Source organism: Myotis brandtii, unplaced genomic scaffold (assembly GCF_000412655.1).
Source record: "Myotis brandtii unplaced genomic scaffold, ASM41265v1 scaffold1013, whole genome shotgun sequence".
NCBI classification, from domain to species: Eukaryota; Metazoa; Chordata; class Mammalia; order Chiroptera; family Vespertilionidae; genus Myotis; species Myotis brandtii.
In genome coordinates, this window is record NW_005353379.1 from 5,303 (window position 1) to 17,963 (window position 12,661).

At 54.6% G+C, this 12,661-nt stretch overlaps 2 protein-coding genes across 3 annotated transcripts in view; one reads left to right on the plus strand and one right to left on the minus strand.

Annotated features, from left to right (window-relative positions):
- Window positions 1–781, minus strand: part of LOC106725197 — a 2,206-nt gene extending 1,425 nt beyond the window's left edge. Inside the window, exon 1 of the mRNA XM_014535400.1 lies at window positions 693–781. Coding sequence (XP_014390886.1) covers window positions 693–781 — 89 coding nt within the window. The remainder of the gene's footprint in view (window positions 1–692) is intronic.
- Window positions 782–3,180: 2,399 nt separating this feature from the next.
- LOC102262931 (interferon alpha-inducible protein 27, mitochondrial) lies at window positions 3,181–11,306 on the plus strand. Of its 2 annotated transcripts, none has more exons than XM_005853232.2 (6): window positions 3,181–3,287; window positions 5,150–5,294; window positions 6,410–6,538; window positions 9,669–9,698; window positions 10,489–10,650; window positions 11,086–11,306. In XM_005853232.2, the coding sequence occupies exons 2-6, from the start codon at window positions 5,186–5,188 to the stop codon at window positions 11,160–11,162; spliced, it is 507 nt and encodes a 168-aa protein (XP_005853294.1). In that variant the 5' UTR covers window positions 3,181–3,287; window positions 5,150–5,185; the 3' UTR covers window positions 11,163–11,306. The 2 variants fall into 2 exon arrangements, with proteins under 2 accessions (XP_005853294.1, XP_014390744.1); XM_014535258.1 differs by lacking the exon at window positions 3,181–3,287 and adding an exon at window positions 3,561–3,613 and having other exon boundaries at window positions 11,086–11,178.
- The last annotated feature ends 1,355 nt before the right edge of the window (window positions 11,307–12,661 follow it).

A 12,661-nucleotide genomic window follows, 5' to 3' on the forward strand; every position in this document is an offset into this window, starting at 1 on the left:
GGCCTCCAAGGGCTTTCTATGGGGAAAGTATCAACCATGCATGGGAATAAGCAGCCATACATTCTGGGGAGGGCGATGGAGAAGGGGGTTAGAAGGATCCTCAGGTTTTGTTCATTGTATGTGTATCTTTTGAGTTCTTAATAGAGTCGTAGGTGTTAGGTCGAAGGGAAGCCCAGGAGCGGATGCATGCCACTGTAAGGCAGATGGTGGCGGAGATACTGGACCCTCCCTGTAATTCCTAACAGGTCAACGTGCCAGACAGATGGCGACACAGACTCCTTCCCGGAAACCGTGACGACCCCCATGGCGGGAACTCTCACAGCTCATGAACCCAGCCCCTCACTAATCAGCTGTATAAAAAAAAAAAGTGCCTCCCTCCCTGGCGCAAATTCACTGGCCACGCCTTTGGGACTTGTGAATTTCACCGGGGAATGCAGATTAAAGCTTCTCTTTTCCTCCTTTCTGACTGATTCGGCTCTCTTTGTTTCCTGTGCTATGAACTTATTATTAGGCAAATAAGCATTTGCTTTATTATTATCTACCAGAGGCCTGGTGCATGGATTTGTGCACTGGTGGGCTCCCTCAGCCTGGCCTATGCCTTCTTGCAATCCAGGACCCCTCAGGGGATGTCAGACTGCTGGTTTCAGCCTGAATCCCACAGGCCATGGCCCGAAACTGGCAGTCTGACATACCCCGAAGGCTGTAGTAGTGTATGAAGCAAGCGGCCGGCAGTTGGGGAGGATCCCAAGCCCAGGCTGGGCATGGGGCTGTTCCCACTCATCCTGGATCTGCTGTGCCTGCTGCCACCGCTGCTTGGTAAGCTCACTGAGCAATGCTCCCACTGTGGGAGCACACTGACCACCAGGGGGCAGCTCTTGCATTGAGCGTCTGCCCCCTGATTGTCCGTGCGCATCATAGTGACTGGTCAACCCGTTGTTTGGTCATTTGGTAGCTCGGTCACTTGGGCTTTTATATATATAGATAGCTTTTTGGATGCCTGGGAATATTTGCTATTCTGTACGGTGCATACTTCAGGAGCAGCTGTGAGGTGAGAAAGAGGAGAGCAGGTGTGCAGGTCTCTTTCAACAATTTGCTGTGACGGCAGCAGAGACATTGACTGGCACTTGGTGAGGGCTTGGGGTCAGGAAGCTATTAGGATGGTGCTCTCTATAGTAACTAGTTTCCCCTTGTTAACGTAAAAACATTCCAACCTGTAAAGAATTTTTTTTGTGAGTTTATTTGAGCCAAACTATCAACAATTGCCAGGAAGCAGAATCTCAACATATTGGGATAATGTCCGGAGGCTGGCAGTTTTTCACCTCGTTTTATACAGTGCAATCAAAAGTGGAGATGTAAGTGGGTTGCATGAAATCCAGTGGATAGATTAGGGGGCGGGTGGGAGAAAGCAAAGCAGGGAGACCTCTGGGATTGGATAAAATAAAGTAACAGGCGCACGCTTCTTTTACTTAGGTGGGTGCAGGATAGTTAACAGTCAACAATTAACTCAATAACAATGAGGGGATGTGCGGTCTCACAGAGCGGTGCCTGTGCTTTAACGGGTCTGGAAAAAGGCAATAACCATGAGGGGATGTGCGGTCTCACAGAGCGGTGCTGTGCTTTGATGGATCCGAAAAAAGGGAAATTACTGTGACATTCCAACGATATGCTATCATGGATGCAAAAAGACAATAGGCTCAGTTAAGGTAAAGATTGACCTTGTCGGGGAAGATACCAGCCTAGGACATGACTACCCGCCATAAGTGCTTTTCGTTAAAGTTTTCATTCCAGACCGTCCTTTGAGGTTACTTTAGGTCTTTGAGTTTGCAAGGCCGCCAGGTAGGCCTCCTTCTGGGCAGAACTGCTTTATAAACACCCGAGCCAGACCAGGAACACAGCCAAGCGCAGTTCTATATTTCTGGGGATTCAGGACAGAGAGCAGATTCGGTACAAGATCCAAGCCTTGGACTTGGAAGAGAGGATGAAATCCGAGGAGCTGGGGAAGTTTCCCCGAAGCCATGGATGGAAGGCAGAGTTTATGGGCACAGATGCTGGTGGTGGGTGGAGTCTTTTGTGATTGCATCATACTTCTTGATGAAATATGAAGTGATCATCTGCGAGTGAGCTGGGAAGAGATGGTGGCAGAAGCTCTAGAAGTTGCATTTACTCTTGAAAGTTTGTACAATTGCTAGATAAAACTCATACCCCACATGCTGGCCGGGTGTCCCTCCACCCAGAAGTGAGTTAAGCCTCAACACCTGCTGTGAACCTCCTGCAGAATCAGGGTGGGCGTTGCCAGGATGTTGAGGCTGATGATGCCACACACACACTTTCAGTGTGCGGATTAGCGCACTCTCTGGTGTCGAAAGTACTTGATGGGAGGTGTGCTGGTGGGAGGGGTGTGGATTCCTGAACAGGGAAGCAAATAAAAATAACATGTTCCTGTCACACTGCCCATGCTGAATATTGACATGGCAAGGACAGACATTGCAGTCTGTTCTCCACTCAGCAGGCAGAGGGAACCTGACCTTGTCGTTCCCTGCTTAGCTTCCCAGGTCGCTCAGCACGCAAGATCCAGTCCTGGCAGGGGCTTGCGAGGCCTCACACAGCCTGGCTCCCCCTTAACTTCTGACCTCACTTCCTGTCTCCCTCCCTCTTCCTCTCATACCTGGACTGTACCTCCTTTTGCTTCCGGAAGTCTTCAAATCGCACTCGGTATATTCAGTTCTTTACCTTATTTGCTCTTCCCTGACAGCCGTAGCTCCAGGAGGACACATATGGTGGTCTAGTTTGGCCCCTGCTCTGACTCATACCTACACCCACGCCACAAGGTGGGCCTTCAGGACAGGTTTTTGGAAGAACTGAACATCTGTCCATTGCACGGATGAATGCTTTTCTGAAAACCACCTTCTTGTCTCCATTAGAAGTTAATGTTTACCCTTTTATTATATGACTTTTATCTGATTTCTTATGATCTTTACTCCGCAGAGTGCACATCCCATTCCCGAATTGAATGGTGAAGCGTCTTCCGTTACCCCACAGTGGTGGATCCGTGGCCGGATTCTACACCTACAACAGCAGGATTCCCCCCCTGACTGGGAGAGGGAAACATTGAGATGCAGTTTCAGTTTCTTGTAAAACAAAGGCAGTTTCAGTTTCCTCTAAAAGGAAACTTATCTCATTTGCTCTCGGCATCCCTGGGGGCGAGGCTGCTCCGCCTCCTGGATGTTGTCACAGCTCAAACCCTCAGGCAGAGTCAGTTCTGCATTTCAGAGAATCCTCTTCTCTAGGTAAGACATGGATTGGGGAGGGGAGGGGGGGGGCTGCCCCTTTCATGGCATGGGATGGCCTGTGGGCTCAGGGAGTGGAGTGCAGACCCCTGTGGGTCCACTCACAAAATACCTTGTTTCTCATCAGAGAAAAGGGGGGGAGGGGCTCCAGCCCCCAGCTACCCCCCCCTCCCGGCTCTAGGACTCTGAGGACTACGCCTCATCCATTCCTGGGTGGGGGTGCGACAGGCAGGGGTGGGGGAAGAGAGGGGAGGAGACCAGTTAGGTTTAGAAGGAAGCAGATCAGAGCCACACCAAGCCGGAGCTTTGGGAGCAGCTGAACCAGGGTTGGTGGCACTTTTTTCTTTTTTTAATATGTTTTTATTGATTTCAAAGAGGAAAGGAGAGGGAGAGAGAGATCATCAATGATGAGAGAGAATCATTGATCAGCTGCCTCCTGCACGCCCCCTACGGGATCAAGCCCACAACCCGGGCATATGGCCTGGACCGGAATCAAACCCGGGACCCTTTAGTCCATAGGCTGACGCTCTATCCACTGAGCCAAACCAGCTAGGGCTCTATGGCACTTCAACATAAAGTCCTTGCAACCTTGGGTGAATCCCTCACCCTCTCTGTGCCAGACAATGTTTTCTTATTGATAAAAGGCAGATGGTGCCCTAACCAGTTTGGCTCAGTGGATAGAGCGTCAGCCTGCGGACTGAAGGGTCCCAGGTTCGATTCTGGTCAAGGGCATGTGCCTTGGTTGCGGGCACATCCCCAGTAGGAGGTGTGCAGGAGGCAGCTGATCGATGTTTCTAACTCTCTATCCCTCTCCCTTCCTCTCTGGAAAAAATTCAATAAAATATATTTTAAAAAATTATATATATAAAAGGCAGATGGTGATCTCAGCCTTACCATTGTGCCAGTGGAGAGATTGCATCAGAGCGGGAGCCCAGAGTAACCCTTCAAAGTGGAATCAGTTCTGGTTTTCTTTTTCTGTTTTTTTTAAATATGTTGTTATTGGTTTCAGAAAGGAAGGGGGATGGAGAGAGATAGAAACATCCTATCTAATAATAGACAAACATGGTAATTGGCTGTACCTTCGCTATGCCTCCCATTGGCTAATCGGCATGATATGGAAATTAACTGCCAACAAAGATGGCGGTTAATTTGCATACATAGGCTCCAAGCAGTGGAGTAAAGCCTGACAGCACCAGGGCAGCAGAGCAGCGAGGCCTCAGGGCCCGGGGCCGGTGGAGCAGCGAGGCCTGATGTTTCTGGGGCCGACAGAGCAGCGAAGCCTGATGTTTCCGGGGCCGGCTCTGGCTGGAACTCGGCCAGAGCGAAGGCCTGGGCCCCGGGTGCCGGAGGCAAATTGGTGCCAGCAGCCAGGGGAAAGGAAGACCTTTTGCATGAATCTCTTTGTGCAACAGGCCTCTAGTCAGTGATAAAAGAGAATCATGGATTGGCTGCCTCCTGCACGCCCCACACTGGGGATCAAGCCCAAAACCCGGTCATGTGCCCTGATGGAATGGAACCGTGATCTGCTGGTTCATAGGTCGACCCTCAGTCAGCCAGCCCGGCTTGATTTTCTCATTCTGGTGCCTTTAAGTGGCCCCATGGAGATTGAAGGGAGTTCTAGAAATATCTAAGGAGTCGATGTGTTTTCAGGCGGAAGGAAGCCGTCCACCTGAGGAAATAAAATCTACCCCATCCACCTCACCCTCCACTTCCATCCCCCCAGTTCCCACCCCTGGGCCCTTTCCAGGCCTGCTGCCCCCCAGGCTCAGAGAAGCCTCTCAACCACCCCTCCCCCAGCCCCTGTAGAGGCGGTGGGGAAACCCCAGTTCCAGTGTCCCTGTCCCTGACGCAGCTTCTTGCAGGTTTGGCTCCCCCGAGTGCTTATTGCTCTGTGCACCATGGAAGGCGTCTTGGCCTCTTCCGTCATTGCCAAGATCCTGTCAGCAGCGAGCATGGCCAAAGCTGGGGCGGCCTCCAGCAGTGTCCTGGCTGGGCTGTCATCCATGGGTGAGCGTTCCTGGGAGGGCCGCAGGGGGCAGGAGGCAGCTGGGGAGGAGGGCCAGGGAGCGTCCTTCCTGCTCAGGGCCCCACAGGGAGGGAGAGAGGGGTGTTCCTGCGGGGCCTCCCGCTGGGGGTGTGTCCTGGCTGGTGAAGGGGCAGGCTCGGGGTCCGGGTGCCCTCCCGACTGGGCCTGGACTGAGGGGACCCCGCCTGGGTCCCGCTCCCTGGCTCTCATCTCCCCCGGCTCCACCCCCAGAACTCACCTCCTTTAGTTACTTTGTTTTTAAATGAAATTTGGTTTATTTTATTATTATTATTATTATTTTTAATCCTTATCTGAGGATATTTTTCCATTGATTTTTAGAGAGTGGGAGAGGGAAAGACAGAGAGAAATATCGATGTGAGAGAAACACACCGATTGGTTGCCTCCTGCACGAGCCCTGACCAAGGCCTGGGTGGGTGAGGAGCCTGCCCTTGACCAGAATCGAACACGGGACCCTTCAGTCCGTAGGCCGATGCTCTATCCACTGAACAACACTGGCCAGGGCGTCACCTCCTTTAGTTTTCTTATCTCTGGGTCCCGCCTTGCGCAGCAGTTTGCAATGTGGGGTCTCAGATCCAGAGCGCCGGTTTTAGCAGAATTCTTCGGTTTGGGCCTATTTTCTTTGTTAGTTCGTGTGAGCCCCTCTTGGGTTTATTTCTTTATTTTGCTGTTCATCTGCTCCTTTGCTCCCCCACCCAACCCCAAGGTCAGCCTTTCTAATATGTTCAATGTGTGTCTGTTTTTCAATGTATATTTTTGCAGATTGGGTATTTCCTGTTTGCATGTGTTCTCCTTTACTTACTAAATAATGGATATCTCCCTCGATGGTTTGGTTTTTTTTTTTTTTTTTTTGCATGAAAAACGATGTTTCTGAGATCTGTCAGTATTGCTAGGCGAGCCTCCGATGTCGCTTCCACCTGCGGCCCGGGGGGCGTATGTGCGCCCACCGGCCCTGACCTTTCTCTCCAACCCCCACCCGCCCAAAGACCTGGCGTGAAATGGGGGGAAGGCAGCCACAGGGCCTCTGACCCCTGCCTGACGGCTGGCCCCTGTGCACTCACCCCGTCTTCTTCCTCAGGGCTCACCGTGTCATCCAAAGCCGCCCTGGGCTCCGCAGCATCCTCCCTGGGGTCCATGCTGGGGACACTGCAAGCCTCCTCCCTGCTGGCATCCCCCGTGGCAGCCATGACCGCTAGCCCACTCGGAGGTAACTGGCCTTGGCTAGCGGACACCCTCCTTGGCCCCCTTTCCTGGCCCCTCCTGTTGGTGAGGAACAAGGAGGACTCCTCAGCTGATGATGAAAAAGAAGGACGGCTGGGTTTTCTCAAACGCTAGTCCAGTCACTAGGCTTAGCATTCGCCGTTGACCAATTGGTTGAATTCTCAAAACTACCCCCGACAAAGATAATATTGTCCTTTATTTACAAATGAAGAAACCATCGTGGCCCTGGCCGGTAGCTCAGATGGTGAGAGTGCCATGGTTGTGGGTTCGATCCCCAGTCAGGGCACATGTAAGAATCAACCAATGAATGCATCCATCTTTAAGTGGAACAACAAATTGATGTTTCTCTCTCTCTCTCATCAATTAAAAAAAATGTTTTTTAAGAAAAAAGGAAATAAGCCATTGTGCAGGAGCCCAGGCAGGAAAGGGCCAGGACCTGGGGAGCTTAAGTAGAAAGGAAATGCAGGGGCCCAGCACCCCCCCCAGGTGACCACGTGGGGGGGGTACGGGGGGGGGGCCCAATGATGAGAGAGAATCATTGATCGGCTGCCTCCTGCACACCCCCACTGGGGATGGAGCCCGCAACTCGGGCATGTGCCCTGACCAGGAATTAAAGTGTGACCTCCTGGTTCCTAGGTCGACGCTCAACCACTGAGCCACGCTGGCCAGGCGTTATATGCTGATTTTAATACTTAACTCCACCTCTGATCCCTGCCTTTCCTCTCCCAAAATGAAACCCTATGTCTATGGCAAGTTCATAGAGTTTGTGCCTTAAAAATTCATCAAAATATACCCTGAATTCTGATCATCTCGCCATGAAAGATAGTACAGGGGGTTCCCAGATCCCTTTCGCCCAGCCTCCCCTAATGGTAGCACCTTTGCAACCACGGCACATTTATCAAGACGAAGAAATCGGCATTGGTACCAAACGCATATCCTTTTGTAATAGGGAGGTGGTGTCTTATACTAGCACGAAGGAACGGTGCGCATTGTGGCCCATGTAACCTACACATCCCTAGTAATGAGGCATCTTGACTCACTGTGCTGAGCTTTAGTTCCTGGGGGGGTGGGGGTGGGGGTGGGTAAGGGTTTGGTCAAAATCTGACTATGCCTGTAGGATTCTGTGGCTCTGATGAATTTCATCTGTACTGTGTCTGTCAGGACAAAAGAAAAGTTTAGCCTTGGCTAGTGTGGCTCTGTTGGTTGGAGTGTCGTCCCATGCACCAAAGGGTGGCGGGTTCGATTCCCAGTCAGGGCACATACCTAGGTTGTGGTTTTAATCCCCAATCACCATCTTTAAGTGGAACAACAAATTGATGTTTCTCTCTCTCTCTATCAATTAAAAAAAATGTTTTTTAAGAAAAAAGGAAATAAGCCATTGTGCAGGAGCCCAGGCAGGAAAGGGCCAGGACCTGGGGAGCTTAAGTAGAAAGGAAATGCAGGGGCCCAGCACCCCCCCCAGGTGACCACGTGGGGGGGGTACGGGGGGGGGGCCTCAAGGCAGGTTGCAAGCAGCACCCTTCCTCCTGGGCCTTCTGATACCGGGGCCCTGGGGTGGTAAGTTTCTCCATGACCTTGTTCTGGGAAGAGAAGCACATTTCAAGGCCAAGACCCCGAAGGAGAACCAGAGCCGATTAAGTAAATTTCCTCCTGTCCCAACTTGCCTTCTGCCCGTGGGAGGGGGGCCGGCCCCGCGGGGGCAGTGACTGGGCAGAGCCTGTGCGGTGGGAGCGGAGCCAGGCCATGTGGGAGATCCCCGTTGGATATCAGAAACCAGGGGTGGCCCACGGCTTGGCCCCACCCCTCCTGCTGAGCAATAACGTTAAGCAGCAAATCTTTACTAACTGGGCTCTTGTTTTTTTTAAATATGTTTTTATTCATTTCAGAGAGAGGAAAGGAGAGGGAGAGAGAGATAGAAACATCGATGAGAGAGACATATCATCCATCGGCTGCCTCCTGCACGCCCCCTATTGGGGATCGAGCCCGCAACCTGGGCATGTGCCCTTAACTGGAATTGAACCCAGGACCCTTCAGTCTGCAGGCCGATGCTCTATCCACTGAACCAAACCAACTAAGGCCAAAAAATACATATACTAGTATATTCTAAAAGTAATAATATGATCTAGTGCTAAGTAGCTCCAGCCACAGGGGGCAAGGACGAGATCTGGTTGGGAGGGTCTGGGTGGCTGCCCGGAGGAGAGGGCAAGTCAGGCCCTGAAGAACCAGGAACATTCGCTCATCCACGCGTTCCTCAGTGCTGCCTGACGTCAGCCATTCTCTCTCCGCGGGGACTGACTGCCAGCTGAGGAGCCGGTATACTTCTCCACTAAGCAAACATCAACCCCGATTTAGATAAACTAACATCCTGCCCAATCAAACTACCGCGCCCTAAGTCACTTGGCCATTGTGCAGGAGCCCGCACAGGAAGGGCCAGGCCTGGGGAGCTTAAGTAGAAAGGAAATGCAGGGGCCCAGCACCCTTCCCTGGGCCTCCTAGAGCCGTGGTTCTCAGCCTTGGCTGCACATTAGAATCACCTGGGAATCTTTTTAAAACCCTGATTTCTGGGCCTCCGGAAATTCTGTTTCTTTGTTGCTAATGTTGTGGCCTCACCCCATAACAAAGAAACAGAATTTCCGGAGGACGAGGCCCAGAAATCAGGAGTTTAAAAAGCTTCCCAGGTGATTCTAATGTGCGGCCAAGGTTGAGAACCACTGTTCTAGAGGATCTCCCCATCCCTCCGCCCCTGCCCCCAAATCAGCAGACAGATAAAATCACCAAAACTGCATCAGAGGATGAGTTTTCAGGCGCAGGGACCTGAAACCCGTGCCCAGATGGCTCCAGGTCACGGCCGCATGTTCACTTAGTATGGTCATTGGCTCCGCCATCAGCCTGCCCGGCAACCCTCGCCCAGCTCAGGGCTGTGAAGCTGCCCCTTCTCCGAAACCCCACTTCTCAGAGTGAAGACGGGGGGTGGGGAGGGGGGTGGGGGTGTCAGGCAGGGTCATTCCTTCCTGTGTCCCCACCTGGGGCAGCCCCTCCCCGTCGGTGGCCCTGGGCTCCGGGATGGGAGGGAGGCCAGGGTGGACCTTCTCACTGAATGTCCTTTTGGTTTCCAGTCAAGGTTGCCGTGGCTGTGGCCGGAGGAGGTAAGTTTCTTTAGGGAAAGGCCCTGTGTCCCCAGATTCTGGGACTTGGGGAGTGCCCAGCCTTGTGCGTGCTCAGGTTGGCCCGGCCTCCCCTATGTCAGGGAAGGAGATGGAAGGACGGAGAGGAGCAGGAAGCCAGGGTCCAGGAACAAGAAACAGGGATCTGGAGTAAAAGAGCCCAGAGGCTGGGGCGGAGGCAGCCCCATGGGGCCTGTGCCCTCAGGGCAGAGCAGTGGTGGTGTGACTTGGAGACATGGAGGTCTCTGAGAACGCATGTCTCTGAGCGCCCACTTCCTCTCCTGCCACGGGGCCCATGTTGCCTGTGCAGCTGTGAGAGGGTTACCGAGGCTGAACGGCGTGTGCCCCGAGGTCCCAGGCTTCTGACTGCTCCTGGGGACGCTGCCCTGGAGCTACTGGCTCATGGGGGGCCCTGGCTTCGGGGCTGACCGTCCTGGACACCTCCTCAGCCAAGACAGGAGCTGGAGGCCGCGCCCCAGGCCTGCAGCGCACTAATGGGGACCCTGAGACCCAAGGATGGGGCTCTCCCCGGGTGGTCCTGCCGCAGACCTAAGCCAGGCCCAGCCGCGTCCCCAGCGACCCCACCTGCTCTCCCCACCTGTCCTGTGGCTGCTGGCCAGGCCCAGTCTTTCCCAAGTTCAGAGTTCACCCCTTCCCCCACCCCCTTGAGACCCCCAAGCTTGTGTGTGTGTGTGTGTGTGTGTGTGGTGGGGGTTGGGGGGAGGTCCATTTCCCTGAGCGTGGCCTTGACCCAGCTCCTCTCCCTGGACAGCCGTGACCGTGGGCGCTGTGCCCGTGGTTTTGGGCGCCGTGGGCTTCACTGGGGCAGGAATCACCGCCTCCTCCCTGGCAGCCAAGATGATGTCGGTGTCCGCCATCGCCAACGGGGGCGGGGTCGCTGCTGGCAGCCTGGTGGCTACTCTGCAGTCTGTGGGTAAGTGCCCCCGGTGGGGCGAGAAGGACGAGGGCCTCAGAGGGTCCAGCCCGGTCCTAGCCCAGCGAGCCTCGGTCTCCGTGCCTGTGTCACCCTCCGGGTCCTCTCGCTGGAGGGGGGAAGGAGCCCTGGCCTCGGTTGTGTGGGCTCCGTGGGCTCTGCCCAAAGGGTTTGCTGGGTTACTTGGAGGTCTTCACCCCACCTAGGGCTCAGCCCCTCCCCACTCTCAGGGTGACCCCGGAGTGCACCCTCCTGGGGAGCTGCCTGCAGCAGCCCGCCCTGAGCAGAGGTCCTGGGGGGTGGGAAGCCCAGGAGGGTGCTGGCTGGGTGTGTGGGCCTCAGGCCCCCCTGAGAGGCCCGGTCCGGCATCTCTGGCCCCTCGGAGCTGTCCCTGCCTGTTGGGCCCTCTCTGCTCAGCCCCTGCTTCTTCTGCAGGAGCAGCCGGGCTGTCCCTGTCGTCCAAAGTCATCCTGGGCACCACTGGGTCCGCCCTGGTGTCCCTGGTGGTTTAGCTTCCTGCCACTCCAGTGCAGAGAAGAGGACCAGGGGGGGCCTTGCCCCCCAGCCCGATGCAGTGGGTCCAGACCCGGGGTGACGGTGTGCCACATGCTGCACCCCCCGAAAGAAATAAAGAATAAAAACGAGGTGTTGCCACCCCTGTCGGATTCCTTCCTTCTCGCTGCAGTCAGGTGGGGGGAGCCTCGCTTCTCTTTCCGAGCCACATGGTGTTGGGGTGCCAAGCCCCATGGTGTTGGGGTGCCGTAAGCTGGAAGGAACCTAAATGGGAAGCCTGGATGCGGCCCCTGCCCAGCTTCTGACTCTGAATGTGGCCCCGGCCGGCCGGTCAGCTTCTCTGTGGGCCTGCGTCTGCCTCTCGGGGTGGGGAGCGGACCTCAAGGAGCTCTAAGCCCCCAGCCGGGACGGTGCTGGCTCAGGTGTGCAGCGCAGAGGAGTGGGACAGCAGGGCATCCTGTTTGGAGCTGCTTGTGTGAAAGCCAGACTCTCATTTGCACACTCGCCCACCCCTGGCCTCTGATATCCAATGGCGATCTCCCACATGGCCTGGCTCCGCTCCCACCGCACAGGCTCTGCCCAGTCACTGCCCCCGCGGGGCCGGCCCCCCTCCACAGGCAGAAGGCAAATTGGGATAGGAGGAAATTTACTTTATCGGCTCTGGTTCTCCTTCAGGGCCCTGGCCTTGAAATGTGCTTCTCTTCCCAGAACAAGGTCACGGAGAAACTTACCGCCAGGCCCGGATCCCCCCAGAGCAGGGGTCCTCAAACTTTTTAAACAGGGGGCCAGTTCACTGTCCCTCAGACCGTTGGAGGGCCGGACTATAGTTTTTTAAAAAAAAAAGCTATGAACAAATTCCTATGCACACTGCACATATCTTATTTTGAAGTAAAAAAACAAAACGGGAACAAATACAATATTTGTATTTGCATGTGGCCCGCAGGCCGTAGTTTGAGGACCCCTGCCCCAGAGCATAGAAAGTTCACTCGCGCTGATTCACAAACCTTTCCCCCAACTCTGAGCAAGTGCCGTGGGCCAGGGCCTGGGATGGGTTCCGGGGAACCCCGCCTTTTCCTAGGCAGTGATCCTGGTCCGCTGGGGGGATGGGCCACCAGGCACGGCTCCCTGAGGGGGCATTGCTGGAGGGGTGCCCAGGGGAAGGCAGGTTACAACGGGGTGGGGTCTTCGTGCATGAAGCTGCTGCAACAAATACCACAAAGACTGGGTGGCGGATAAATAATAGATATTTACGTCTCCCAGGCCTGGAGGCTGGGACGTCAAAGACCAAGGCACCGGCAGATAGGTGTCTGGTGAGGGCCTGCTTCCTGGACAGCCATCTTTCGGGGTGTCCTCCCCTGAGAAAAGGGGCCATAGCGCTCTCTGGGGTCTCCTTATAAGGGCATTCGATTCGGGTCAGGAGGGCTCCACCCTCATCATCTAGGCACCTCCCAACGCCATCACCTTGGGGGTTAGGACTTCAGCGAGAATTCTGGGGCGG

Bases quoted from the DNA above. Each gene is read 5' to 3' on its own strand.
- LOC102262931 (XM_005853232.2), top strand. From the start codon at position 5,186: ATGGAAGGCGTCTTGGCCTCTTCCGTCATTGCCAAGATCCTGTCAGCA. The intron at 5,295-6,409 runs GTGAGCGTTCCT...CTTCTTCCTCAG, and splicing joins GGCTGGGCTGTCATCCATGG to GGCTCACCGTGTCATCCAAA. The intron at 10,651-11,085 runs GTAAGTGCCCCC...CTTCTTCTGCAG, and splicing joins GGCTACTCTGCAGTCTGTGG to GAGCAGCCGGGCTGTCCCTG.